Here is a 26894-nt window from a genome sequence, read left to right on the forward strand (position 1 = left end):
ATCACCTGCTCAGAATCTCACAGTTAAAACAATAATCAACAATATCTTGCCTTTTTTTTTTTTGGAAAGGAGTGTGGGCTTAGTCAACAACTTGAAAAAAGAAATGAATGTGAAACGAACGTTAAGCCCTATTTACATTGCTTTGATTCCTTTTGGGACCTTTCTTGGTGTCATCAGAATATTTTCGTGTATTTTGTGGTTTGCCCCTACATTCTGCTCTGTGTTATTTTTATGTTCAGTATCGCTGCCTGTGCACACTGCCCTGTGTTGACAGTTTGTGTACTTTTTCTTTTCTTTTTTCTTTTCTGAAACATGAGCCTTTAATTTTTGGATATCTTTATAAACAGCAGACATAGCACCGTTTTGTTATTTTTCACAGGTGGGTAGTGTCCACTGACGAATGAGAAGTGTTCAACTAGTTCAACTAGCCCATTGTTAGTGAACATATACATTTTGTTCTTTAAAAAAAATTCTTATATAACATGGCAATGAACCCCCTCAAATAAAATTTGTTTTCATGCTGGAGTTTATCTTCAAAATACTTGAATATTTTTTGATTCAAAATATTGATTTCTGACAAGGAAAATGATGGGTTAAAGACCAGGAACAGTTAAATAAATCCTCTAAAATCACTTCCACGATGTTCAGCCCATTTATACACTCTCCAGTAATCCATTTATTTTTAAAGGTGACCAGCTATTACCTATGTTAATGTACTATGGTTTATTCACCATTTTCCTATTATTGAGCCTTTGAGTTATTTGCTATAATTTCAGTTCAGTTCAGTTCAGTCGCTCAGTCGTTTCTGACTCTTTGCGACCCCATGAATCGCAGCACGCCAGGCCTCCCTGTCCATCACCAACTCCCAGAGTTCATTGAGACTCACGTCCATCGAGTCAGTGATGCCATCCAGCCATCTCATCCTCTGTCGTCCCCTTCTCCTCCTGCCCCCAATCCTTCCCAGCATCACAGTCTTTTCCAATGAGTCAACTCTTCACATGAGGTGGCCAAAGTACTAGAGTTTCAGCGTTAGCATCATTCCTTCCAAAGAAATCCCAGGGCTCATCTCCTTCAGGATGGACTGGTTGGATCTCCTTGCAGTCCAAGGGACTCTCAAGAGTCTTCTCCAACACTACAGTTCAGAAGCATCGATTCTTTGGTGCTCAGCCTTCTTCACAGACCAACTCTCACATCCATACATGACCACTGGAAAAACCATAATTTAAATGGTCTTTTTTTCTTTTCTTTTTTTTTTTAACTTTATTTTTGTGCTAAGTCTTTGTTGCTATGTGCGGGCTTTCTCTAGTTGTGATGAGCAGGGGCTGCTCTCTAGCTGTGGTGTGTGGGCTTGTTACTGCAGTGGCTTCTCGTTGTGGAGCACGGGCTCTAGGCACACAGACTTCAGTAGTTGGGGTGAATGGGCTTAGGTGCCCCGTGGCTCGTGGGCTCTTACCGGACCAGGCATCAAACTGGTGTACCCTGCACTGGCAGGTGGATTCTTAACCACTGGACCACCAGGGAAGTCCTAAGCTGTCATTTAAAATCTTAGTTATAAGGTTACCTTACTCTTTCAGATTGCCTGATATTTGCGTTTTGAACTCTTGAGAACTGCAGTTAGGCAGAAATAGGAAATATGTATGTATGCATGTGTGCTCAGCCGTATCCGGCTCTTTGCAACCCCATGGACTGTAGGCTCCTCTGAACATAGGATTACCCAGGCAAGAATACTGGAGTAGGTTGCCGTTTCCTTTCACAGGGGGGTCTTTCCAACCCAGGGATCAAACCCAAGTCTCCTGCATCTCCTGCATCGGCAGGCAGATTCTTTACCACTGAGTCACCTGGGAAGCCCCAGAAATAGGCAGTATTTCATCACAATTGTTTTCCATATTCTGCAGACAAGAAAACCAAGGTACACAGGTTGGATGTTTGGCTCAGAATTACTATTGACGGCAGAGTTTGGCTGAGGACCACGCCCCACCCCCAACCCCATCTCCTGCCTCCCCCTGCAGAGTGCTTCTCCCCATGCCAGGGTCTGGAGAAGGTACAGACGCAGCCCTTTAGTGGAAGTATGCAAGCTGTGGATAACTGCATTTAGACCTCGTAGTTCCATCCTGTTAGCTGCTGCAGCCCTTGGTATAGGGATCACATTGCTGAGTGGCCCTGGCAGGGCTGGGCACCAGGGTGGCAATCCCACAGCTGAAGGAGGAAGCTCCATCCAGCCGTGTCCTCCTCCAGTTTCTCTGGATTCTCCAGGACTCTGTGGAGGCAGGCCTGCTGGCTGGAGTCCGGGCGGTCTGTGGTGGGGAACTGGCTGAACCGCCTCCTTTGCCAGGGGTGTGGATTGGGCTCCTTGGCTCAGTAGCACCGTCTCCAGCCACTGGAATTTATCAGCCACAAGTTTCTAGGAAATGCAAATTAAGAACTGCAAAGAAATGCAGAAGGATTGCTAAGAGAAAAAACACTGAGATGAGCCGCCTCTGCAGGCTTCTGAAGAAAGGGTCCTTGGGGCGTTGGGAACTGTCTTAGAAGACGAGCCTTTCTCTGCCCAGATGTGCAGGGGGAACGTGACAACTTGTACAGAAATGTTTCTAAAGAAAGGGAAGGGCTGTGCTGCGGAAGGCAGAGCAGGCAGCTGCTGGTGCTGCAGGCCCGCGTCCCAGCACACTCAGCCCTCCAAAAACAGAGCTCAGGGCCGCACAGCAGCACTCCAGCTAGAGGCCTGGAAGCTAAACTTCCAGATCCTCAATGTGACCTATCTTATATAGACATTGCTCTGATCAGCCCATACGTGTAATTCAGACTAGGTTGAGAATGACTGATAGGAAATGTTTCACAATTTAAATGAAAGCCTAGGAAAAACCAGAGAAATCTCTGCTTGGTGGAATCTGAGGCAGATCCTTAGGCTATGGGTGCTTTTCCATGTAAGACTTCTATTCCCAAAGCTACCCTTCTGCACCCTCCCTTTCTGTCCTCTCCCCTCTTCCCAGGACAGAAAATTGAGTCAGCAAACTAGGCATTTCTTTTTCTGGAAATCCGTCAACTCTTTCTATAATGGACTCTTCCAATCAACTGAAAATGTTGTATGCTTTTACTGGAATCCAGGCTGATGACGGTGTCTCGAGGGTGGCGGGGGTGGGGGGGTGTTTCTCTCTAGAAGCCCTTTCCCTTCATGAAATCACCTGGAGCCTCTGTCTTCCGTCCCCCTCCTGCAGGTTCTGATGAGGAATACATTTATATGAACAAGGTGACCGTCCACAAGCAACAGAATGCCGAGTCCCAAGACAAAGGTATGGGATTACTGCCGACAGACGGGCCGGCTCCCGGGAGCGGGGCAGGTTTAAGCCTTGGTCCCACACCACCCCTCCTTCCTTCCAGCCAGCACCACAGACAGGCCTGGGGGGGTTATTTTGGGAAGTCCTATTTTAGTTGATGGTATTCTGGGTTGATGTATTTTGGGGAAGTTTCACCAACCAGGCCACCTCCTTGCCTCTTAAAGGTCTCACACCCCCTTCTTGGGTAAGGCATCTGTCCCTAAACTCTCTCAGCATTTCCCAGCATCACCCCGGAAATAGGAAGTTATAATTCAGATGTTCTAAGAAAGCAGCTGCGTACGGTGCTGATCCCACAGCCCCGGCTTTATGACTTTTAATAGTCTGGGTTTTATGAGTGTGTCGGGGGGGAGATAGGAGTGATGGGGAGGAAGCGATCCTGCCAGCAGTTGCCTTAATATGTGAAGGTTTTGTTCAAAGGTGATCTCTTGGCAGAACATTTTATCTTCCATTGGAAGGACATATCGTCTTCCGTGGTGTCTTACTCTCCTGCTCTGTTCTGCTCTCTGCTTTTCTATGAAAACCCCCAGGACTGGGTCCAGCAGGATCCCAGGGAGGTCCAAGGTTTGCACAGCTGCCTAGGTTGCAGAGCACAGGGGGTTAGAGGCCCCATCTCCCAACTCTCAAGCCCGTAACTCAAATGCAGAGGCTTAGCAAGAGGTGGGAACACAGCACCCCAGAGCATTCAGTCTGGTAAAGCCTTGGATTCAAGACATCAGCCTGAAAAGCCCCAGGGTCAAATCTGCCTGGGCCTGTCCGGCCCGGCTGAAATGGGCTCAGAAGAGCCTTTGGCGCCTTTTTCCCTAAAAGCGCACAGACGGTTGGTGGTCCAGTTACTCAGTGTGGCTTTCACCTCCTGCCCCACCGCCAAGCATGGACTCAGCAGAGGTCCCCTGCATGAAAGAGCCCATGTGCCTAAGGTGGTCAGCCTGCCTGCCGGGGAAACTGGTGGGGTGGACAGACGTAATCACAGGCTCGGTGCTGAGAGCCGCTCAATATAGTGCCCACAGGCAGCTCCTCCACTGCCAGAGCTCTGTGGCCAGATCATTTTGGATATGGGGCAGGTGGAGGAGAGGGTGAGGAACCTGCCAGAAACCTCAAACTAGTTCCTTCTGAGGAATCTGCCCGGGGCCAATCTACCCTATTCTTGGAGGAAAAACAGCACTGGCTCCAGGGACTGCCTGCCTGGGTAATTAACACCTGCTCAAATAGAACTCAGGGCTCATGTGACCAGACATTCCTGGATAATGAGACTCTGCTGGGAGGCTGGGTGCCCCTCACGGAAACCCTCTCTTGCTTGCTCCCCATAGCCCCCGAGCAGCAGAACCCGCTGACCAACGGTGAGCCCCCCCAGCCCTCCTCGGCCCCTCAGAAGAGTCTCCCAGACCTCCCACCCCCCAAGATGGTAAGTGTGGGTCTGGGACCCCTGATTTCCCTGATGTGACCCTGTGAATGCCTAGTGGGTCCTCCAGATAGCAGTCCACCAAGCGTCTGGCATTTTTGGAGCATCCACTATATAGGGGGCAGGAGGAGAGGGGGATGACAGAGGATGAGATGGTTGGATGGCATCACTGACTCAATGGACATCAGTCTGAGCAAGCTCTGGGAGATGGTGAAGAACAGGGAAGCCTGGCGTTCTGCAGTCCATGGGGTCGCAAAGAGTCAGACATGACTTAGCAACTGAAAAACGACTGTGTATGGGGCCTGGGGTAAGGCACCGGGAGAGACGGATCAAGCCAGCCTGCCCTATGGGTGATCTCATTTGCTCAGTACAGAGAGGGATGGCAGTGGGAGATGAGGGTCACCGTGTGTCCGAGGTGACCTGCCAGATTCTTTTCCAGCACCCCTGAGCGGGGCCGTGCACAGCTGTGGTCATCAGCTCCGGCCACAGTGATCTTTCAGAAACATAAATCACATCACACCACTTCCTGCCCAAACCCACCAAGAGCTCCTACTGAACTTAGGACAAAACGTCCACACTCCTCCTCACTCCCAGGGCTCACCCTGTCTGGCCCAGCTGCGTCTCCAGCCTCACCGCGTCTGCTCATCACCGGCCTCCCCTCAGTTCCTGGGTTGTGCCCTGTGGTCAGTCCTGCTGCAGGGACTTTGCACTTCTTGGGCCCTGACTCTTCAAAGTTGCCCCTCCTTAGTCTCAGACAGACTCTCCCTGGCCTGCCCACAGGTGAGACATCCCGCCTCGGTGCCTGCCCCCATGACCGCCTGCCTTACCACCTAGTTACCCCCTCCATGTTGATTATCTGCCTCCCAGAGGAGATGTAAGCTCCCTGAGGCAGGGGCCATGTCTCATCTGCTGCTTCATGTCCTGTGTCTACACACAGTAGGCCACATGTGTATTTGTTCATGGATGGATGAATGGAGTTTCGGACTCCTCCAGACCTGGGTTCAGATCCCCGCTCTAGCTCTGCCAGTACTAAGCTCCTTGACCTTAAGCAAGTTATTTAAGGCCTCTGGCCCTTGGTTTCTTGGTGTTTAAATGAAAGGCACGTGAACATCTCTCAACTAAGATCTCTATTCTTTGGCCTGGCAGACCACGTTGGTATTCAGCAAGGTGAGCAGAAGTATTTACACTTTATGGGAGAGGAACTAGGAGTCAGGAGGCTTACAATGTCCCGGTGTTGCACAACCTCGAGGTGGCAGGACATGAACCCAAGTTCTTTCCACTCCAGGATCTGGTTGGGGCAGCTTCCTGGGAAAGGTGTGAGCTGGGAAGGATTTCTCAGAACATGGAACTCCACGGTGACTGAGCTCACACCGAGCCATCCATCGCTGGGTCTGTGGGCTCAGGTCACCACTGAGGGGGTCCTGACGCCAGACTGGCCCCCTTCATTCATGCCTTCCTGGAAGTAGCGTGGTTCTCCCTGCTGCCCTCCCAGCTGGCGGTGCAGGTCAGGAGTGCCTGGGCAGCATCCCACATCTGGGTGACAGCTGATGGGGACCCTTCATCCCAGGCCGAGGGAGACCTGATGGACTGAGCCTCGGTCCTGGACATATGCCAATGATGCGAGTGACTGCTGGGCTCTGAGCCACTGCCCGCCTGGCACACCCAAACATGGTCCTCCCATCACCTGCCAAGAAACAGAGACTCCGAGAGTGAAAACAACTGGCCGAGGAGGTAGCAGGGCCAGGATCTGTAAGGAGGGTCTTGGTTTCCGGGCCACTCTGCAGCCTCCTGGACTCCACTCAGCTTGTCTTCTCAGTCAAGTAGAGGCACAAGTTGTGTCTCTTCCAGCTGTGGTCCCCCCTTGTTGTGACCCTGGGACTTGGGAAGGGGGCACAGCCCCTCAGCTTCCATGCAGTTGCTGCTGGTTTTAAGCAGGTGGGAGGTGCCGTGGTTTTCGGGTGCACCCTAAGCTCTGCAGGCTCACCTGATAGCTCAGTTGGTAAAGAATCTGCCTGCAGTGCAGGAGACCCTGGTTCAATTCCTGGGTCGGGAAGATCTGCTGGAGAAGGGACAGACTACCCACTCCAGTATTCTCGGGCTTCCCTTGTGGCTCAGCTGGTAAAGAATTCGCTTGTAATGTGGGAGACTTGAGTTTGATCCCTGGGTTGGGAAGATCCTCTGGAGAAGGGAAAGGCTATCCATTCCAGTATTCTGGCCTGGAAAATTCCACGGATTGTATAGTCCATGGGGTCGCAAAGAATCGGACACAACTGAGCAGCTTTCACTTTCACTTAATAAGCTCTGCTCGCCGGATGTGGGGAGGAGAGGTGGCTGCTCTGAGCCAGGGCTGGAACTTTCGTAGCCTGAGTTCATGTATGATTCTGACCAGGGTACCTTTGGCCTCTGTACAATGGAGGTGCTGCTGCTGGCCCCACGTGGGGCAGCTGCCGATGGACCCGCACTGGACAGAAGGGGTGTGCATGGGGCGGGACCTTCCAGGCACTGACTCCCTCTGGAAGCCTGTGTTTGAGGACCATGGTGCTGGACTGGGTGCCCAGGGTCTGGGGCTGGGTTGTGGCTATACACTGATCAGGTCACAGAGTCCCACAGCCCGGGACTCCAGCTGGCTTTTCCTACTCCCTTGCCAGTCTCCTGTGACCTGGGCACAGAGGCCCTAAGGGCTCAGGAGTGTGAGATGCAGGACCATCAAGCAAGGCCAGGGCAGAGGCTGGCCCCTGGAGAGCAGTCTGCAGGCCGTCGGGGCCAGGAGAGGCTAGAGAGGAACCTGGTGCTGGAGCGGGGAGGATCCCACCACCTGAGAGTCCCACAGTCCTGGAGCGGCCTTTCAGATGCACGGTGACACTTCCTGTGGACACGGTCCAGGCCCTGGGGTGACTTCCAGCAGAGCCAGTAACCTTGACAGTCTCCTTGTGGAATTTCTCTGCCAAGAAGGACCTTTCCTGGGTCCCTCCGAATCCCGTCTCCATCACCCATCTCCACCCCAGGAGCCTTCCAGGTGTGGAGTGAGGGAGGAGGGGGCGGAACCCGGGGTCCTCCCCACGCCGCCTGCACGCACCTGCCTGCTCCCCTCCAGCCTCCGCTCTGGTCCAGTCGGGCTGAAGACTTCATCCAACGCCCCCAGAGAAGTGCCGTCAGGGCGGAGCTGGGAACAGCTGTGTCTGCTGGCTCTCACAAGGAGGAGGAGAAACAGAGCAGCAAGTAGTCTGGGAGGAAGGGGAGAGCGTGGCCGCCGGAGCCTGCGTGACCCTGGAATAGCTCTTCATCAGCCAGAGAAAGCTATGTCTCTTCCCGCCCCAACCCTGGAGCTTCAGGGCACTGCCATGGTTTTCCTGCCTGGATGCCCAGTCCCGGGGCTCACCGGTGGCTGTGGCAGAAGCTGGGTGTCTGCCTGGGGTCCTCAGTGCCCAGGGCTGGCCAGGAGCATGGCCTCCGTCCCAGGCTCAGCCCGTCCAGTACTGGAGAGGGCAGCCAGGGGTCTGGGTGTGGCCAGTGACTCAGGCAGCCTTGGCACGTCCAGGCCGCAGTTGGCCCAGCCAGGTGCTGTGGTTGCTGTAGAAGAAACAGATGTTTGCTGGCACCATTCCGCTCCTGGCCAGCGCGGCCGTCTCCACCCGTCCCCGCTGAGGCCTGCACACGCGTCGGTGCTGGGCTTCTGTGAGGGGAGCAGCTGACGCCACCGACGGCGTCGCCGTGGTCGGTCTGGGAAGCCAGGACTGCGTCCGCTCACCCCCACCCCGAACCTGCCACAGTGCACCCTGGGGCTGGTTGTTCAGAACTGCAAGAACGCCTCAAGTCACCTGGGGCCGCCCCTCACCTCCAGCTCTGTGTCTCATCCAAATCAGAACTGCTGAAGTACGTGCCTGCTCAGTCACTCGGTTGTGTCTGACTCTGTGCGACCCCATGGACCCCACCAGGTTCCTCTGCCATTGGATTCTCCAGGCAAGAATACTAGAGTGGGTTGCCTTTCCTTTCTCCTGGAATCTTCCTGACCCAGGGATCAAACCCAGGTCTTCTGTGTTGCAGGCAGATTCTTTACCCACCAAGCCATGTGGGAAGCCAAGCCCATGACCAAATCCTGCACCACCTGCTTTGGTAAATAACATTTTGTTGGAATTCAGCCAAGCTTATTCATCTGTGTATTATTTACGGGTTCCTCTGCACTACAGTGGAGAAGGAAATGGCAGCCCACTCCGGTATCCTTGCCTGGGAAATCCCATGTTCGATTCCTGGGTTGGGAAGATCCCCTGGAGAAGGAAGTGGCAATCCACTCCAGTATTCTTGCCTGGAGAATTCCATGGACAGAGGAGCCCAGCGGGCTACAGTCCATGGGGCTGCAAAGAGTCGGACACAACTGAGCGACTTTCATTTCACTTCACTGCACTCCAGTAGCAGGGTTGCATAGCCCCAGTGGCCTGTGAATCCCTCTTTCTCTCTTTATAGGAAACGTTTGCCAACCTCTGGCACATCACCCTGAGCGGGGTGGCTTTCTTCCCTGGCCCTTCCTGTGAACCGTGAGAACATTATTTCAGGTTCCCAAGTCACATCTCCTTGGCATCCTCATTGAATGTGCACCATCGACGTCGTCATGATGATGATTAAAATAATTTTCCTTTATTCTTAATTCCTGGCATTTAGGATCTCTTGCTCCTTCAACTTCTGATAATAGACTGTTGGGTCTGTGTGATTATGTGACGCTCTTCTGAATTGTTGGAATCGTTTTATCCTTAAACTTGACCTGGGCTCTTATCTTTGGCCCTGGCAACCCTGGGGACAGAGGCTGTCCTGTTCTTTAAGGAGGGAAAGCGTAGTATAAGCCAGGTCATGCTCACATACCTCCTCAGTATCCTCCCAGACAGCCCGTGGTCTTCCTCCACCAAACACGCACACGTGCAGCTTTTCTCCCTTTGACATTATTGTATTTTATTCTGAAGCTTAGTGAAAACTAGCATCTGTTACTTAATAATGCTGAGTGCAGTTTAATCCTTACAATGACACCATATGATGGTTATTTCTACCCTCCCCATTTTGCAGCAGAGGATCTGAGGCCCAGAGAGGTCAAGTCAGTTGCCCAAAGTCACACAGCTCAGATGTGCCAGTGTCAGGATTCAAACCCAGCCCTGGAGGTCAGACTCCTGCCTCCGCCCTATATGCCTCTCTGTATCGATCCATTTATAGATGATTTTGTACAGTGAAAGGTTTGGGAGACCCTCAAGAAACACCCCCTGGTGCTCCACTCCTGGACAAGAGGGCAGGCCCCCTGTGGAGATAATGACCATCAGGAGCTCCTGCTGGATGGCTTGCCCCCCTCCTTCTGTCCTGTTCTAATCGTGGGTATCCAGAGCTGGATCTTGGGTGCTCAGAACTTCTCTCCAGATGGGACCCACCTTCTTACCACGAGAAGGGTCCCCACACCCCCTCGAGGGGAGAAGGGCTTCTTGGAGGATGAAGCTGGAGGCCTGGCCTCCTCAGGAACCCTGAGCCTCAGCACCCATCTGCAGAAACCTTGGCAGGGCCCAGGGGAGGGGAAACGCTTTCCCCTCCTGACCCCAGGAAGTCGGCTCTCAGAGAACCACAGCTGGCTTTCACAGTCCGCCCTTCCTCTGGCTGACCAAGGGGCCGGGAATGCCCGGAGCAGCAAAGGTGAAGGGTCAGCCACGAGCAGCTACCACTGTATGCACGACCCCCGCCCCAGGGAGGAGCCCACCCCGCTTGCCCCACAGCCGCACCTGCCAGCCCTGAACGCAGCTGGGCTGCCTAGGAAATGAGCCGAGTCTTCCGTTCCTTCCTGCGTGCTGTGTGGTGCACCTGCTGGGGCTGAAAGCTGTTCAGAGCCTGCCTCTGGGACTTCTGTTGGCTCTCTTGGTATCGGGCCAGATGGCGTTAGAAAAATGTGTGGGAGCCAGGTGGTGACCTGGCCTCTGCTGGCCCTCTTCATGCGGACGTGTCTCAGCTTGTTGGACAGCACTCCTGTGACCTGGCCAATGCAGGCGCCTGGGCTGGGAGGCCCCAGACAATGGTGGCAAGAGCCTCCTCGTATTTGATGTGGCTTCCTTGGTGGCTCAGACGGTAAAGAATCTGCCTGCAACGAGGGAGACCCAGGTTCGATCCCTGGGTCGGGAAGATCCCCTGGAGTAGGAGATGGCAGCCCACTCCAGTATTCTTACCTGGAGAATCCCATGGACAGAGGAGCCTCGCAGGCTGCAGTCTATGGGGTCGCAAAGAGTCAGAAATGACTGAAGTGACCTTAGCACACCAGCCCTATGGAAACTCAATCACACTTGTCTCCTTGAATCCTCAAGACAGGCTCTTGTTTTATGGAGAGGGTAAGTGAGGCACAGAGAGGCTGTCACATATTCACGGTTAAGGCTATGGACTCCTAAAGCCTGAATTCAAACCCGGTTAGTTTCACTCTAGGGGCCATATAGATAGCTCCACTAGCCAAACCACAGAAGAATTGCTTCTGGGAGCCTGGTTTGGGGGCAGCAACTGCAGGAGCATCACTCTACCCCAGAGGAACCTGGGATCAGATGCCCTCGCGGCCCTTGCTGAGTACTGTCCCACTGGGACTCAAGGCCATGCTGACTGTTCTCCCACTATTGCTGGGGCCAGGGCTGGAGAAGTTCTGTCATAGGTCCCCCAAAGAAGCTCGTTTTCCAAGGCAAAGATTTCTAGATTCTCCGTACCCTGACTGCCTGGCCCTCTTCTGGGTAGGACAGCGAATCCCCAACAGCCCATGGGTTCCCCATGTGGAATGCCCAGCGCAAGGACCTCTGAAAACCAGGAGTGGGAATGCACTCCAGCTTTTTCCATGTCTGTTCTCAACTCATCAAGGTTCCCTTGGCCCTCTGTAGGGACTTTGTGATTCAGATAGACATTGGAGACCCATGTGGATGGATGCTTACACGTTGATGAACTGTATGTACTAATATTCACACCACAATCTACTTTTTTTTTTAATTAATTTTTTTGTTATTCTTGGCTGTGCTGGGCCTTCGTTGCTGCAGGCAGGCTTTCTCTAGCTGTGGCGAGTGGGGACTACTTTCTAGCTGTGGAGCAGAAACTTCTCGTTGCGGTGGCTTCTCATTGCAGAACATGGGCTCTACAATGCAGGCTCGGTCGTTGTGGTGCACAGGCTTAGTTGCTCTGTGGCATGTGGAATCTTCCTGGCCCAGGGATCGAACCTGTGTTCCCTGCATTGGCAGGCAGATTCTTAGCCACTGGACCACCAGAGAAGTCTTGCCTGTCTTTTTCTCCCCTGCTATTGCTTATATTACCTTCATAGTCCGGTGCCCATCTTACAGATGGAATAATGGAAGGACAGAGAACAGTTTCACCCTCTGTGCTCCACAGTCGCATATGTTTTTGTTTCTTTTTTATCCTACTCCAATTATGCTCATTCACCCTCATGTCATGTAAGAAGTTCAGGGTTGTCTTATCCTCTGAGCATCCTTCCTTGGTCCTAAATGTTCCTCATACCCTCCAGGCTCCCGTGGAGATTTGACCTTGTCTATCAGGAGCCGTGGGCTTCCCTGATAGCTCAGTTGGTAAAGAATCCGCCTGCAGTGCAGGAGACCCCAGGTTGATTGCTGGGTCAGGAAGATCCCCTGGAGAAGGGAAAGGCTACCCACTCCAATATTCTTAGGCTTCCCCTGTGGCTCAGCTGGTAAGGAATCCACCTGCAATGCAGGAGACCTGGGTTCAATCCCTGAGTTGGGATAATCCTCTGGAGAAAGGAAAGACTACCCATTCCGATATTCTGGCCTGGAGATTCTGTGGACTATATATATAATCTATGGGTCGCAGAGTTGGACGTGACTGAGTGACTTTCAGTCATTATCAGGAGCTGTGAGCATTCATTGCCTAGTTAAGTGTTTCTCAGGACTGACTCCCAACCATCTGGTTGCATCTCTCAGCTAGTCTGCAGGAACCATCCAATATCTGCTGAGCCAATGTTTTAACTTATTATTGGAGACATTTGGGGGTTAGAAGCCTGGTGCTCTTCCCCTGCGTGCCCCTGATGAGCTCTGGTCTTTGTAGAAAGTATATTCTATGTAGAAGCCATCATAGCTACCATGACAGCCTGATGCCACCTGGACCTGTAAGTGCATTACACCACTTGTACAACTATACTGTGTGTGCGGTGGCCGTCAGAGCCTCATTTTGCAGGGGAGAACTCTGAGGTTTGGTGAGGTTACACGACACACCCACAGCCCTTCAGCTGATGCAAACCAAACACTGTGGACAGGGCAGCTGACGGGGGTCGCTGTAATCTGTTTTCCCTCCCGACTTGCTTGACGTCCAAGCTGGGCATTTTTTTCTCCTGGTTCCCTCTCCTTTCCACCCAAAGGTTTAATTCTGAGTTGTTCCCAGTGTGTCGTATCTGAAAATGTTTGTTTTATTTATTCATACCACAGATTCCAGAACGTAAACAGCTCTCTGTCCCGAAGATCGAGTCTCCAGAGGGTTACTATGAAGAGGCTGAGCCGTATGACACATCCCTCAATGGTACATCCTGGGGACAGGGCTGGGAGGGGGCTGACCACTTCCTGCACAGATGCCGGCGCCAACTCCCCTCGTGGTGACCGGCACGCTCACCCTGGCTGGAAACACAGTGGGGCCTGGGATGCTCCTCCCAGAGAGCATGGCCCAAGTCAAGAGCTGGCCACAGAGCATTTGACCAGTGGTCTGATGGTGAGCTGAGACCTACAGCAGACCCAGCCCACCTGCAGGGCAGGGCTTAGGATGGTCCCCAGTGGGCTGGGTTTACTGTGTCTGATGCTTTCTGTGGTCCTGCCTGGATGTTGCGGATTCAGTACAGAGATGTGACAGAGGAGAGGTGTGCTGGCCAAGTGGCACAAGGCCCCGGAAGCCATGGAAATGTGGTCAGGCTGAGGCAGAGCCCACTTTTCAAGGTCCTTTCACTGGACTGATAGTCCCTGGGCTCCCACCGTGAACTCAGTATGCTTCCAGGAGTGGGAACTCAGCACGACTCAGCAGTCACAGCACTTAAATTCTGGGAGAGAAGACAGGCAGCATAGAGACGTGGGATGTGTCAGGTGGTGATAACTTGTCAGGACCCAAAGTGGCAAGGGCTGAGTTGGGGCAGGAGAGGGATGTTATTCTAACTTAGGGAGGGCCTCTCTGAGCAGATCTTAAAGAAGTGGCAAGTGGGTGGGGTTGGTACCTGCAGGAGGAACAGAGTGCACAGCACATGCAAAGGCCCTGAGGCGGGAGGGCCCTCCGCACGTTTGGAGGCCAGCGTGGCAGGAGCAGGTAGGGTCGGATGAGATGGATAGGAGATGTGGACACGGAAGGCAGCTGTAGACCCTGGTAAAGACCTTAGCTTTTCTCTGAATAGACTTTTCTCTAGCCTTTAGAGGGTTACTTCGTGGCAGACCTAACATAGGTATTAAAAAGACGGTCTTTGCTCTGGGGGCATGGCTCACGCTGGCGTGCTCTTGTCCTCGGCCAGTGGTTCTCGGCCTGATGAGGCTGGATCAGAAATGCTCTTGTTGTGGGGGTTCTATAACACAGAAACACCTGAAGGTCCTGGGAGAGATGGTTGTGACCCTACTCTCTGGGGTAGCTAGATTCTGGTCCCCTCGCTCTCTCCCTTTCTTACCTCCTCCTCTTCCCTTTTTTTGTAAGTGAAAGGTCTCTGAAAGCATAAGGCAATTTGCAGATATGGGAAGTCAATGTCCCTGATGTGGGGAATGAACTTGGCCTAAAGGGGCCTTGTTGGTGTTGGGGATGAGATGGGACAAGTCCCCTGGAGCACATGGGATCCTTGTCCTCTTTTTTCATGCCTCACCTACTGTCTGCCGTCCCAGGAACTGTGTGGGAGGCGAGGGACTCTCGGGACTCATGGAATTTTATTCTAAGAGACTGGCTTTGTGGGCAGACGTCACTTAGCTTGTGAGGTGTTGCCAAGTCACCGCTGGACTGTGATTTCAGACCGGAGCTGTGGGCGCAGCAGGGCTGTCTGGGTGCGTCTGGAAGGTGGGAGCCCTGACTCACCCCGGTGAGCACCTCCATGCCTCTGAAGCCCGTCTCTCTGGGGTGTGGCCCCTGCCAGCCAGGGCCTGCCTCCCAGACGCTCCCAGGGGCCTGTCTGTGGGGCAGACTTCATCTCGACACAAACAAGTGGTCAGAAGGATCTCGGTGTTTGTCTCTCAACTGGAAATTCGTATTGGTTTTATCCAGGACTAGGAGGAGAGGGGGGTCATCCCAAGGTCAGCAAGTAGGGGCGGTGGGAAGATGCCCAGTTGCCTTTTCTCTCCTGCCAGCACAACGACCGAGGATGACCTGGGGGACCTTCCCCTGCATTAAAAGCTGGGCTGTCCTTGTTTCCAGCCTGTCGTCCACCACACCTGTTTGACCCCTGGTCACAACAAGAGGAGCAACCGCTGGACTCCAGCTCCTTGCTCTAGTTCTTGGCCATCAGCAATTTTGCTGACTTCCTGCAGAAGACCAGGGGCTGGCTTCCTGGGCTGCTTTATCAGCACTGTCCCCTCGCGCCTCCCGTGGGCCAGGTGGCTCTCTCTGAACCCAAGTGTAGTAAGTGGCCTGCTGTGAGTATAGCTCCTGCACGGATGATGCCTCCTGCCGGGGTAATGGCAGCTGCTGTAACAAACAGCACCCCCTGGCAGTTTATAGTAGCCCAGTGCAAATCTGATTCTCACTCTTGAAACAGTTCAGCGTGGGCATTACTGGTCAGCAGGCTCCTTCCAGCGTCGGCTTGGCCACCCTCTGAGGCCACAGAAGCCTCTGCAAAGAGGGTGGAGGACCTCTGTGTGCTTCTTAAAGGCACCAGCCAGAAGGACACCCAGGGCTTCTCTCCACATTCTGTTGGTGACAGGCAATCACGTCTCTGGATGGGAAGGAGCTGGGAAATGATGTCCTTGGTCAGGCTGGGGCCTCGCCTGATGAGCCCACACCTCTGATGGGAACACGCTCACTTCTGATGGACGGGCAGCCACGTCGCCACATCTCTTTGTGTCTCTGCCTCTGTTCCTGCCCCTCTCTTCATCTTCTCTCTCTTCCTCTTGTCTCTTTCTGTGCTTCTGGAAATGCCACAGGCCATCCCGGCAGATATCCCCCTTGTGGAGTCCCCAGATGGGTACAGGTGCCTGAAGGAGTCGTTTACGCCACCATCACCTTGGGTACTGCTCGTCCCAGAGCGGGAATGCCAGTGATCCCCATGCCTGCTGCCTGGCTCGCGGAGGCGGGGTGCATGCCCGAGGGTGGCCGCCACCCGCTTCCTGTCCTCGTGTGCAGGTCCTGCATGAGGCTGCCCTGTGTCACCCCTCTGCAGACCCCTGCCTGTGGCATCTGGAATGATGAGGACGCAGGGCACGGCAGGGCCGTGCCGGCCTCTGTTCCTGAGGACGTGCCACAGTACGCGGTGGCTGCGGTGCCCACCAGGGGCAGCCGAAAGGGGGCTGGAATTATCTGAGCATCCTGCCTTTCCCTCCTGCTTATCCTGCGACCTCTGGCAGCCAGGTGTCTGTTTAACAATATCCTTCACTTATGGTTGTGCCATGATCGCTCGTAGGGATAAATAAAATGGCCAATACATTTGCCCTAAAATTTCCTCTGAGCCATTCCAGGTATCATCCCATTCCCCCCTGGGAATGGGCAGACATTAGAATTCTCCATGGAACAGGTGGGGCAACCCCAGGAGCACAAAACAGCCGGGGGCGGGGAGGAGGGTGGGGTCTGGCCAGCTTCTTCACACTATGTACTCTAGCCCCACCCACTAACCCACTGAAAGAGATACCCCAACGGCTGCATCTGTCTTCTTCCATTTATTGTGCAGCTAATGCAGTGCTGACAAGGGGGACTTTTTTTTTGTACAGAATCACCCCACCACCAGATCGAATCATTGAATTCTCCGTGTGGCCTTTGCATAGATGATTGGAACTGTGCTTTCTCACTTGCCATCTTAAGGAGTTTCTCAAGTTGCAGACTAGCTTGCAAGAGCTTTCACTAATTACGGTTGCATGGTCCCCTGAATGAAATCACGCTTTCTCCAGCCTCCTTCTGCTGACTGTTCAGAAGTACTTGCATGAATATCTTAATGCATGTAACCTCTCCCTGCCCGCCTTCCTTCCTTTTTAAAAAGGTAGTTTCCTTGGTTAAACTCCCAAGACTGGGATTATTGGGTCAGAGGGGATGGATGTTTTTATGGCTTTCGAAAAAACAGGCTGATGGGTTGTTTCCTGAGAGGCTGGTGTTAATTTATGTCGCCACCAGCCATACAAGAGGTCAGGGTCCCCTACCAGGTGGCACCACTGTTTTCAGTCTGCGTATTTAATAGGTGTAAAATTGTGAATACTGTGACTTTTTTATTGTCAGGAAGGGGAGCAGTATCACACTGCTTTTAAAGAAAACTGATACTAAAGTAGTCAAAGTGTTATTTTTAGAAATATTAAAGCAAAATAAAGCACATTTTTATTGGCCTTGTAGCTAGAATAACTGTGGCCGTGGCCTCGTTCCATTTTCCTATATTTCTAGTTCAAAGGTGGTTCTGTTTTCTTAGTATGCAGGAACCTAGCTATGCAGGGTGTACCAGAAGCTTCTGGAGAAGAGAAGACAGGGGACCCATGAGCTGTCTCTTTCCCGATGGGTAATGTGGAGATGAAAGAGAGGTTCCGTTCACTCTGACTTGAGGGGACAGAACATGTCTACGGAAGTCATAGGGGAGTAGACACGACTTTCTGTTAGAGCTGCCCAGCAAGGAAGCAATTGTCCAGCAACCAGGGGTAGTGAGCTCCCTGCCCATGGGGGAATTCAAGCAGAGGCCAGAGCAGGGTTATGATAAGCAGGATTATGATAAGCAGAATTCCTGAGCTGAGCCAGAGGTTGCTGGACCTGAATCCTGAGGTTCTCTTTTTTCCATGTCTTGCATTTTGGCGTTTGATTGATATTTTTTTCTGCACCTAGTTTCTGTTGGCCTTGAAGAGGGCATTGAGGCCCAGAAGAGCAATTCTGGCAAAGTGGTGGGGGCAGAAACTGAGGCACGTGGAGTGGGTACAGGATTGGGTGAGATGTGGTGAATTGGGGGGTTCTTTTAAAGAGAATAAAACCGTAAGTGTGGCTCATTGCCAGGAAGGAAGGGTATCAGGTGGAGGTGAGCAGGAGGACCTGGGTTCATGCTGGGAGGTCTTCTGTGGGGAGAGAGAACAGTCTGTGGAGGATAAGAGTGGATTCTCCAGGAGGGCTATGACTGTGACCTTAGGAGGGGGAGGGTGGCCAGGAAGGTCCACTCCTGCTGTGGGTTACTGCACTTTTGCTTCTCGCTGCCCCCAGGACAGGACAGGGACAGAACAGGCCTGGCGGGGGAGTTGGGGGGCGACCGCTGGAGGCTTGCCCACCTCTGGGCTCAGATGGCAACCTCCTCTTCCTGGGGCCTTAGAATGATAGAGCATCACCCACGCATACACACCAGAAGAACCAAGAAAGAGTCCACCCACCGCTTCATCCTTCAGTTGAGGAAGCGGAGGCCCTGAGGCCAGCACGGGTTTTCTCAAGAGCCCACGTCTGAGGACAGTGTCTGGTCAGAGGTTTCCGTGGGGTCTGAGATGACAGGATTTGAGGAGGAAAGGGGAGAAACCCGGTTTCACGTTATCTGTGTCTGTGACCACAGGCAGCATCCAAGACACTGCTCAGCGGTTTAGGGGCCAGAAAGGCTGCCTGGGCTTGCGGTTGGTGGCGATGGGCTGGTCCCAGGGGGCAGGGAGGGGAGGGCTGTTCCTGCCTGCTGCCCACCCTCACAAAGGAGCAAAGCCTGTTTAGGAGCATCCCTTGCCCGGCAGGGCTGTGACAGCGAGCTCTTCCCTTGCAGAGGACGGAGAGGCCGTGAGCAGCTCCTACGAGTCCTACGACGAGGAGGAGAGCAACAAGGGCAAGTCGGCCCCCCACCAGTGGCCCTCGCCCGAGGCCAGCATCGAGCTGATGCGCGACGCCCGCATCTGCGCCTTCCTCTGGCGCAAGAAGTGGCTGGGCCAGTGGGCCAAGCAGCTGTGCGTCATCAAGGACACCAGGCTCCTGGTGAGTGCCCTCCTCTCCTCCTGCTCCTCTCCCATCTCCTCTCCTGGGAGCAGGATGGGGGTGGTCCAGGATGCCAGGTGCTCAGAGCCTATTACATCAGGAAGTTTCTACTTCTCCCCAGCCTGAAACTGCACGCAGAACCTTATGAGCATGGACGAACATGCTTTTTTCTAAACTAGAAAGGTCTAGTAGTTGTCAGCAGACTTTCAAAGGGGTCTGTGATGACCAACCCCTCCCCCCCAACGCCATCCCCTGGATATTTTTCCAGGGATCTTTTGGTCCCCTGGTCTGTGGGCTCCTCCTGCCTCACATCTCAGCCTCTGGAGGTTTGGGGCGGAGCCTGCTGCCCAGTTAGGGCTCCCCTGCCCAGCGCCCAATCCCACAGCGTGCAGCGTGAGAACCGTCGGCGTCTGCTCAGAAGTTGGAATATTCTGAATGACCGATCTAAGACCCCTAAGGGCATCAGAAGGTGGTATTCTGACCACAGCCCTGTTTCTTGTTATTTTAAATTAAAACTTGGTTTTATGCCCCAATCTGAGGCTCCACGGGGTCATTACAAACACCCCTTTTTCACTAGTTAAAACCTGTCCTGCTGTGTGCAGATGCTTTCAGGTAGTCCTGTTAGGCAGCCTCATAAGAACCCCCGTTTTACAAGTGAGAAACGGAGGGTAGTACCTTTTCCCTGATCGGGAAGAGAGTCGCTTCCTTTCTTTGCTAACACATTTCTCAGTGGATGATAAACTTGGCCTTCATCCCCTTTGGGCCCCTTACTGGGAAAGCTGAGCCAGAAAGAGAAGCAGAGAGGCAGAGAGCTGGGGAAAGGGCCTTCCACCCTGGGGAGGTGGGGTTGCCCACAGAGGACTCCTAAAATAGGAGCCAGCCCAGATCTGCAGGGGGATTAGAGCTGCTTGGGTAAGCAGGGCCCTGGAGTGTCTCTGAGAGTTGGAGGGGGAGGCTTGAGGGAGACACAGATGAGCTCCCTGGTGGTTCTGATGCTGACAACAAACTCTGCTGATGGTGGAGGTCACAGTTCTGCACTTGCACAAAGGTGTCCGACCTTTTGGTCCAGCTCTCAGTGGGCCCTGCCCTGCCTGGCGGCCCCCTCCTCTGCAGAACCTGGCTGACAGCGTCTCGCCTCTCCTCTCTTGCAGTGTTACAAATCCTCCAAGGACCACAGTCCTCAGCTGGACGTGAGCTTGCTGGGCAGCAGCGTGGTGCACAAGGAGAAGCAAGTGCGGAAGAAGGAGCACAAGCTGAAGATCACGCCGCTGAACGCCGACGTGATCGTGCTGGGCCTGCAGAGCAGGGACCAGGCGGAGCAGTGGCTCAGGGTGAGGGAGGCACCAGGCCGCCGGGAAGCGGACCCATTCCCCTCTGCGGTCCCCAGGGGTTCCTGCAGGCCCAGCTCCCCCAGTTTTTCAAAGGGATCCTATGGTCAGGGTAAAGGGTCTACCATCCTTCAAGTCCGCAGGGCTTCCCCTGTCCTAAGTGGTAGCGATCCGTCTTGGGGAGATAGATCACAGGGCTCAGTGGCCAGCTCTGTGGCCTTGGCAGCCAACTGGACTTGGGGTCCAGCTGAAATCCACTTGCGTTCTGGCCTCCAGGGCGGCATCGCTGGCCCATGAAAAGACTCCTCCCAGAGGAGGCAGGGTGGACAGTGACAGGCAAGTCTGGGAGCCGGGGTTGGACCAAGGCAGCACCCAGACCCTCCACAGTGAGCGTCATGGTCCCCAGGAGCCAGAGGACTGTCTGGCAAATGTCGCTTTTACCCCCACAAGGAGCAGCCACCCCTGCCCAGGATGGGGCAAGAGGGGCCTTGTGGAGCTGAGGGCAGCTGCTCTGGGCCTGCTTGGGTTCTGCTGCAAACCCTGCCCTCCGTTCCCTGGTGCCCCACCAGAACACGTGGGGCCTGCTGGACACAGGGCCAAGGAACGCTACCCGCCCCCCCCCGCCACACCCAGCTGGGGCCCAAGGCCATAGGTGGGCTGGGTGCAGGGGTGGGACAGGGTGTTCTGCTCCTTGGAAATTCTATAACCTCTCTCTCTCTCACCCCCACCCGCCTAGGGGTGGCTGACCTGAGGAGGGCAGGGGGGACACCGGCCCTCCCCCGACCTGGAGGGCAGGCTCCAGCTGTGGTCTGGCTGTGAGTGCAGGTCTAAAGGCCCTTCCTCTTCTTCAGGTCATTCAGGAGGTCAGCGGCCTGCCTTCCGAAGGAGCTTGTGAGGGAAGCCAGTTCACCCCAGATGCCCAGCGCCTGAGCTGTCCAAAGGTAAGCAAGCCTCTGGCCGGTGGTGGTTCAGTCGCTAAGTTCATGTCCAACTCTCGTGACCCCATGGACTGTAGCCCCCAAGGCTTCTCTGTCCATGGAATTTCCCAGTCAAGAGTACTGGAGTGGATTGTCATTTCCTTCTGCAGGGGATCTTCCTGACCCAGGAATCGAACCCCCATCTCCTGCACCACAAGCGGATTCTTTACCAACGTAGCTACCGGGAAAACCCAAAGCCTCTGCCCCTGCCAGGGTGGGGCGAGAGGGTTCACTTCTGTCACGGTCCAGAAAAGAGTTTGATTCTTTTTTTTTTTTTCTCCATAAAATTACAGGTGGAAAATTGGGAGCTTTGCTTTTGTACTTCAGCCAGATTGATGAGAAACATACCATGCTTGGCTGAGGGCAGTAGCTTCAGCGTGGCAGGGAGACTGATGAGGATGATAGAGACTTATAACAGTTTCTTGCTTGGGGGAAAATTTATTGGGACAGAAGTCACTTGCCTCCCTTCTTGGGCAGAGAGATTTACTTTTCTAGGCTCTTCCCTCCCACTTACTCCCTAGTAGATCTTAAGAGGCTGGAGAACCGTGTAGGTACGGACCTCAGCCAGAGAGTCCTGCTGCTCATTTGCATGGAGCTGCGGGGCCCCCGCTTTAGGGTCAAAGTCAGGAAAGTTGGGCTGGGTGCTGGCCCAAGGGGTCACATTCCATGTCCCCAGGTATCTGCAGGTGGGTACCTGAAGCCTGGTGTGCACAGAGCGGGAGGGTCCCTGTTTCTCATCTTGGGGTCTCCACCTGTGGCAGGCAGGTGGGCATAGGCCACCCCCAAGGAGGAGAACCCACAGCCTTCTGGAGTGACAGAAGAAGGGCTGATGTTTTCCTTGCCTTATTCACTTTTTGGTCACTGATAAGAAAAGTCAGAGTGTACCTGGGGTTTCCTTCATGTTGGGATGAGAAACGAGTTCTCCCCACAGACCGGGAACGCAGAGGCCCCGGTCAGGTCCTGCGGTCCTTGGCCCCCAGTGAAGGTCCTATGGTTGGGAATCCCTGGGTTTGTCTTCCAGAGGTCTGGAGTCAGTGGTTCTAGAAGAAGCCTGATGGGAATATTCTGAGTGTCCGTTCTAGGGGACTGTCTCTAGTCTCACAACAGCCCTGGGAATGCAGACAGGCCAGTCTCCCTATTTTATACATATGCAGGATGGCGCTCAGAGAGGTCCCGCCTGATTAGAGAATGTTCTAAGTGGGATTCGAATCGTGATCTAACCCTGTGCACACAAACCAGCCCTTCTCCAAAGCCTGACGTGTGGGTAGCACAGTCAGTTCTCAAAAGACACCCTCACACCCTCCTGCTAGGGGTGAGTCCCAGGGGCCTGACAGTTAGCTTCAGTTGCAGTGCTGACTTTCGTGCATGCCTGAGGCTGGCTACCTGCTCTCCCCCTGCTTCAGGGCATCTGTCACATCAGTGGAGCAGTCACCATGAGAACTCGTGAACGAGGATATGTGGGTGGCTTGAAGAAGGGGAAGATGCTCTGGGACGGGGCAGGGAAGCTCAGAAGGGAGGGCAAAGGCAGGTCCTCCAGGGAGCCCCAGGGAAGCCTGGCTATGTGCCACCTGTGACTGGGACTCCAAGGTCACCCCTGGCCTACACCCAAGAGTCATCTATTATGTCCCTTCAATTGTGGTCTCCAAGGTGACCGTTTCCAGACAAGATCACCCACTTCTGTCTCTTTCTTCCACAGCCAGATATAACGGAGAAGTACCTGTCAGCCTCGGAGTGTGGAAGCCCCATAGATGGTCACCCTGAAGTCCCAGAGACCAAAGACGGTGCGCACGCTTTGGCTGTCAGCCTAGGGCAGGGAGAAGGGTGGTATCCCAGTTTGTGAGGCTTGGCCATTTGGCTCAAGCCTACTGGGTTTTAACAGCTAATTGCAACATGCTTCCAATTTCTAAACTGCTAAATATACAGCTGATAGATTCCGGAGAAAGAGAGCAGCCCAAACTGACGCTAGTGTCATGAATTGCTGGGTTAGAATATTCTTTCCTCTCTTCTTTGCTAACCCTGGTTCAGATCTCTCTGAGCCAGTTCAGTATGTAAAGATTCTCCAGTGCTGACATATTCTGTAAGAGAGGTTGGTGGGCTTCTCTTGAGGGTGTAGTTCTAGAGATACCCGACTTTGACCTGTGGACTCTGGCCTTGAGCACAGACGTGTGCGTGTGGGCATGCATGTGTGAACAGACGTGTGTGTGTGTGTGTGCGTGCGTCCACAGAGGAACAGACAGGAAGAGAACAGTTCTGCTGTTTTTTTCTGTCTTTCATGAGACCACGTCGGTAGGCTGTGGGCAAGGCTGATGACTTTTCCTCTCATCTTGACAGTCAAGAAGAAATGTTCTGCTGGTCTCAAACTGAGCAACCTGATGAACCTGGGCAGGAAGAAATCTACCTCGCTGGAGCCTCCGGACAGGTCCCTCGAGACATCCAGTAAGACTTACAGCTGCCTCCAGGACCAGAGGGCGGGCTGTCCCCCCGGGGCTGTGGCTGGTCTCCAGGAAGACAGCTCAGACAGCAAAGGCAGGGATGTGGGGTCTTGCTCTAACCCCTCCCTGGCCAGTGAGCCCACGGCCCATAGTTTCTGTTGATCTTTGCAGCAGGGAGCTCTTTATGACTCCCCAGGCTCTCTTGCTGCAGTGCTGGCTCCTGTGTGGAAGTGAAGGGTAATTGATGACTGTCCTTCTAATGGTCTTTAAGATTGTGTTCATTTGATCACATGTCAGGAGCATGGCAGGCGCAGTGTTAGGGAAAGGGGACCAAGGAGACAGAAAACACGGTCCTGAGAGCTTACAGCTCAAGAGAGAGGACGGCTTTATACCCAGAAGCACACACTGTGAGGTCTTTGGAGCTCCAAGGACTCAGGGACAGAAAGAACCTCTCTTACTCTGTGGTCAGAGACGGCTTCCTGAACCTGAGCCTTGAAGGGCAGGCAGGAGTTGAACGGGCTGGGCTGGCCCCGCGGGCAGGAGCAGAGACTGAGAGGGGCCCAGGAAGAGCCACTAAGAGGGCAACAAAAGCCTGTGTAGCTGGTAGAGGGTGTGTGTGGGTGCTGGGTCATCTCTACTGCCCTGACTCGGCCTTGAGCAAACTGAGGCCAAGGGAGAGAGAGAGAGAACGACAGAAGAGATAAGAGACTTGCCCAGAAAATACCCTGGCTTCCAACCTGAGGCTCATTGCTGTGCTTACCCCTGGGGCCAGAAGGCCACCACTGTCCATCCTTGGGCCTTTCCCTCCTCTTCACGGAACCTGTGTCCCAGCCCTGGGCTCTTTTCCTGAGTCCCAGTTCAGCTCTGTGCTTCATGGCTGGCAGGGTGGGCTGGCGAGACAGGAAGGCAGCAGAAGATGGGGTCTTCTCTTTGGAGCCTGCTGGTCCTCCAGCCAGGGCCCTGGGTACCGGCCCGGCCAGCCTTTGCGCCAAGAGGGCACGGCGTTGGTCCTGGGAGCCTGGTCCCAGTGAGTCACTTTGGGAGATGCAGCTGGGCTATTGCTGGACGTTACTCAGCAGAGAAGCACGCTCCTGTCCCCTGTGGCTGGGGAAGGGCCAAAGAGAACACAGACTCCTTCCCGGGGCTTGGCAACTCAGCTCCCCGCCTCTCTCTGGCCCAGAGAACTGTGATGGGCGAGTGAGGCGCCTGCCTGAATGAGCCAGTGTTCCGAAGTCCTAGGCTCACATTCTTCCATGTTGCTGCTGTGATGGGATGGTCACGTGGCTCTGAGAAATTCCGACCCCCACTGAGAGTCCAGCATTGGGCTGGGTACAGAGGTGGCCATGCACTTTGACTCTGGTGCGTGGGCCTGGGTCATCCCGGCTAAGGGTCAGAGCAGCTGCTGCTCCCTTAAGATGGAAAAGGCATCCACGCTGCAAACTGGTACCTCTGGGAAGATGAGCAGCACAGACAGACGTCAGCTCACTGCATGCAGGTGGGAAAGGGTTCCGAAGGCTGGACTTTTACTGGTCTTTCCAGCCCCGGGGACAAGGCTGTGCTTTGGCACATGGTGTCAGCTCCATAAACGTTCATCTGAGTTGGGGAGGAAGCTGAACCCGACACATGCAGCCATCTAAAAACAAAGCCCTGCAGAATGGGTGTACCCCAGCGCTGAGAGGCCCTGGGTGCTGGCGGAGAAAGGAGGGCTCCCTAGTGGAGGAGCCACAGGGCACAGACCCGGATGCTCGAGATGGGCATGGCAAATTCATGCCCTTGACAGGCTCTATGTCCAGTTGGGAAGCTGACATGGAAGCAGAGTGTCACTGTTCCAGTTCTCAAGTGCTCTGAGGCTAGCAGAGCTGTGGCGGGGGGTGGGGTGCGGCAGAAACCGAGAGGGCCAGGGTCAGCTGCCCCTGGGAGGATGAGGAGGACTTGGCCAAGGGGAGGAGGCTCTGCAGGCTGAGACCGAGTGACCCAGGGGTGGCAAGGTGTCAGGGGGGCTTAGGGAGCTAAGGCTGTGGAGATGAGGGGACTGATCATGGCTGGAGGAGGGCTTCCTGCAGGTGGCCTGGGCCGGCAGAGGTTGGGGAGGGCCGCTGCAGGTCACAGGCTTAGAGCTGGGAGACGAGGCCAGGCCAGGGAGCCTCGGTCCAGCGTGCGCACACACACACACACCCACACACTATCCCCACACACTCCCCCCCATGACACCTCCCCACACCCATCCACACCCACCCACACACACCCACCCATACCCCCTGGCCTGGTCTAGTCCAAGACACAGTTCACTGCCCCCTGGACACGCCTTTTCCAAAAACCAGTAGGGCTGTGTGCTCCCCTCCTTCAAGGGATCCAGCCCCTCACACACAGGAAGGAGAAAGACTGAGATTCACAGCCTCTTCGAGGTTGAGAAGTTCTCTCAGGCAAAGCTTGGCAAGACTGGGAGCTGAGACTTAAGAGAAGCGTTTCCGGAGGTCCAGGGGCAAGCAAGGGCAGTCCTGGATGCCCTCGGCCACCGACACCCCCTCAGCCGTGTCCCTCCCCACAGGCTACCTGAACGTGCTGGTCAACAGCCAGTGGAAGTCACGCTGGTGCTCCGTCAGGGACAGTCACCTGTACTTCTACCAGGACCGGAACCGGAGCAAGGCGGCCCAGCAGCCCCTCAGCCTGCTGGGCTGTGAGGTGGTGCCGGACCCGAGCCCGGACCACCTCTACTCCTTCCGCATCCTCCACAACGGCGAGGAGCTGGCCAAGCTCGAGGTACTGCTGGCCAGGGCGGTGGGGGGTTGGGGAGGCAGACACAGCCAGGGCGGAGGTCACGGTCACGGCTGTTTGCCCCAGGTCCTGAGGACTGAAATCCTACCACGGGAGATTCAGCTCAGCTGCACTTTATTTTTACTTCCTTTGCCTGAGATTGTTTGCGTTTTTTAAAAATTTCCATTCCCTTTCTGACCTCAGGGTGGTTGTGTTATAGGAACGGGACAATGAGCTATTTCCTGCACTTAGGGTAGAAGGAGTATTTATAACTCCCTAAGTTGCTGGAAAAACTTTCTGGGGACTCAAAGCGGGTTTGTGATTTCGTTTGTGTATCACCAGATGGGACCCAGTACATAAAAATGCAGACGGTTAGGGTTTATCTTGGGGGAAGAATAAGGTTTGTGATGCAATTGCATTATTCCCACTCCCCACCCTGTTTGATGTTATGTTACATTTACAAAAAGAGAGGTGACATAACGCCTTGCCATGAACTGGGCAGGCCCAAGCCAGAGTGCTGTATACGCACTTAAGCACACACCCCAGTCATTCCTGTTCACCTAGTCCTAGATCCAGGGGTCTTCATCCTGAAATTGCTC

The 26894-nt window shown here is 54.2% G+C and overlaps 1 protein-coding gene across 7 annotated transcripts in view; it reads left to right on the top strand.

Annotated features, from left to right (window-relative positions):
* AFAP1L2 (actin filament associated protein 1 like 2) overlaps positions 1 to 26894 on the top strand; it is a 144363-nt gene that overhangs the window by 104922 nt on the left and 12547 nt on the right. For 5 of the 7 annotated variants that reach the window (XM_027529252.1, XM_027529248.1, XM_027529251.1 and 2 more), the window contains 10 exons: positions 3213 to 3287; positions 4640 to 4734; positions 13167 to 13257; positions 15831 to 15914; positions 18599 to 18804; positions 19956 to 20135; positions 20984 to 21073; positions 22806 to 22890; positions 23441 to 23545; positions 26090 to 26301. In XM_027529252.1, the coding sequence (XP_027385053.1) occupies positions 3236 to 3287; positions 4640 to 4734; positions 13167 to 13257; positions 15831 to 15914; positions 18599 to 18804; positions 19956 to 20135; positions 20984 to 21073; positions 22806 to 22890; positions 23441 to 23545; positions 26090 to 26301 (1200 nt within the window). In that variant the 5' untranslated portion in view covers positions 3213 to 3235. The remainder of the gene's footprint in view (positions 1 to 3212; positions 3288 to 4639; positions 4735 to 13166; positions 13258 to 15830; positions 15915 to 18598; positions 18805 to 19955; positions 20136 to 20983; positions 21074 to 22805; positions 22891 to 23440; positions 23546 to 26089; positions 26302 to 26894) is intronic. The other 2 variants (XM_027529250.1, XM_027529249.1) reach the window with 1 other exon arrangement.

Source organism: Bos indicus x Bos taurus, chromosome 26, assembly GCF_003369695.1.
Source record: "Bos indicus x Bos taurus breed Angus x Brahman F1 hybrid chromosome 26, Bos_hybrid_MaternalHap_v2.0, whole genome shotgun sequence".
Taxonomy (NCBI): domain Eukaryota; kingdom Metazoa; phylum Chordata; class Mammalia; order Artiodactyla; family Bovidae; genus Bos; species Bos indicus x Bos taurus.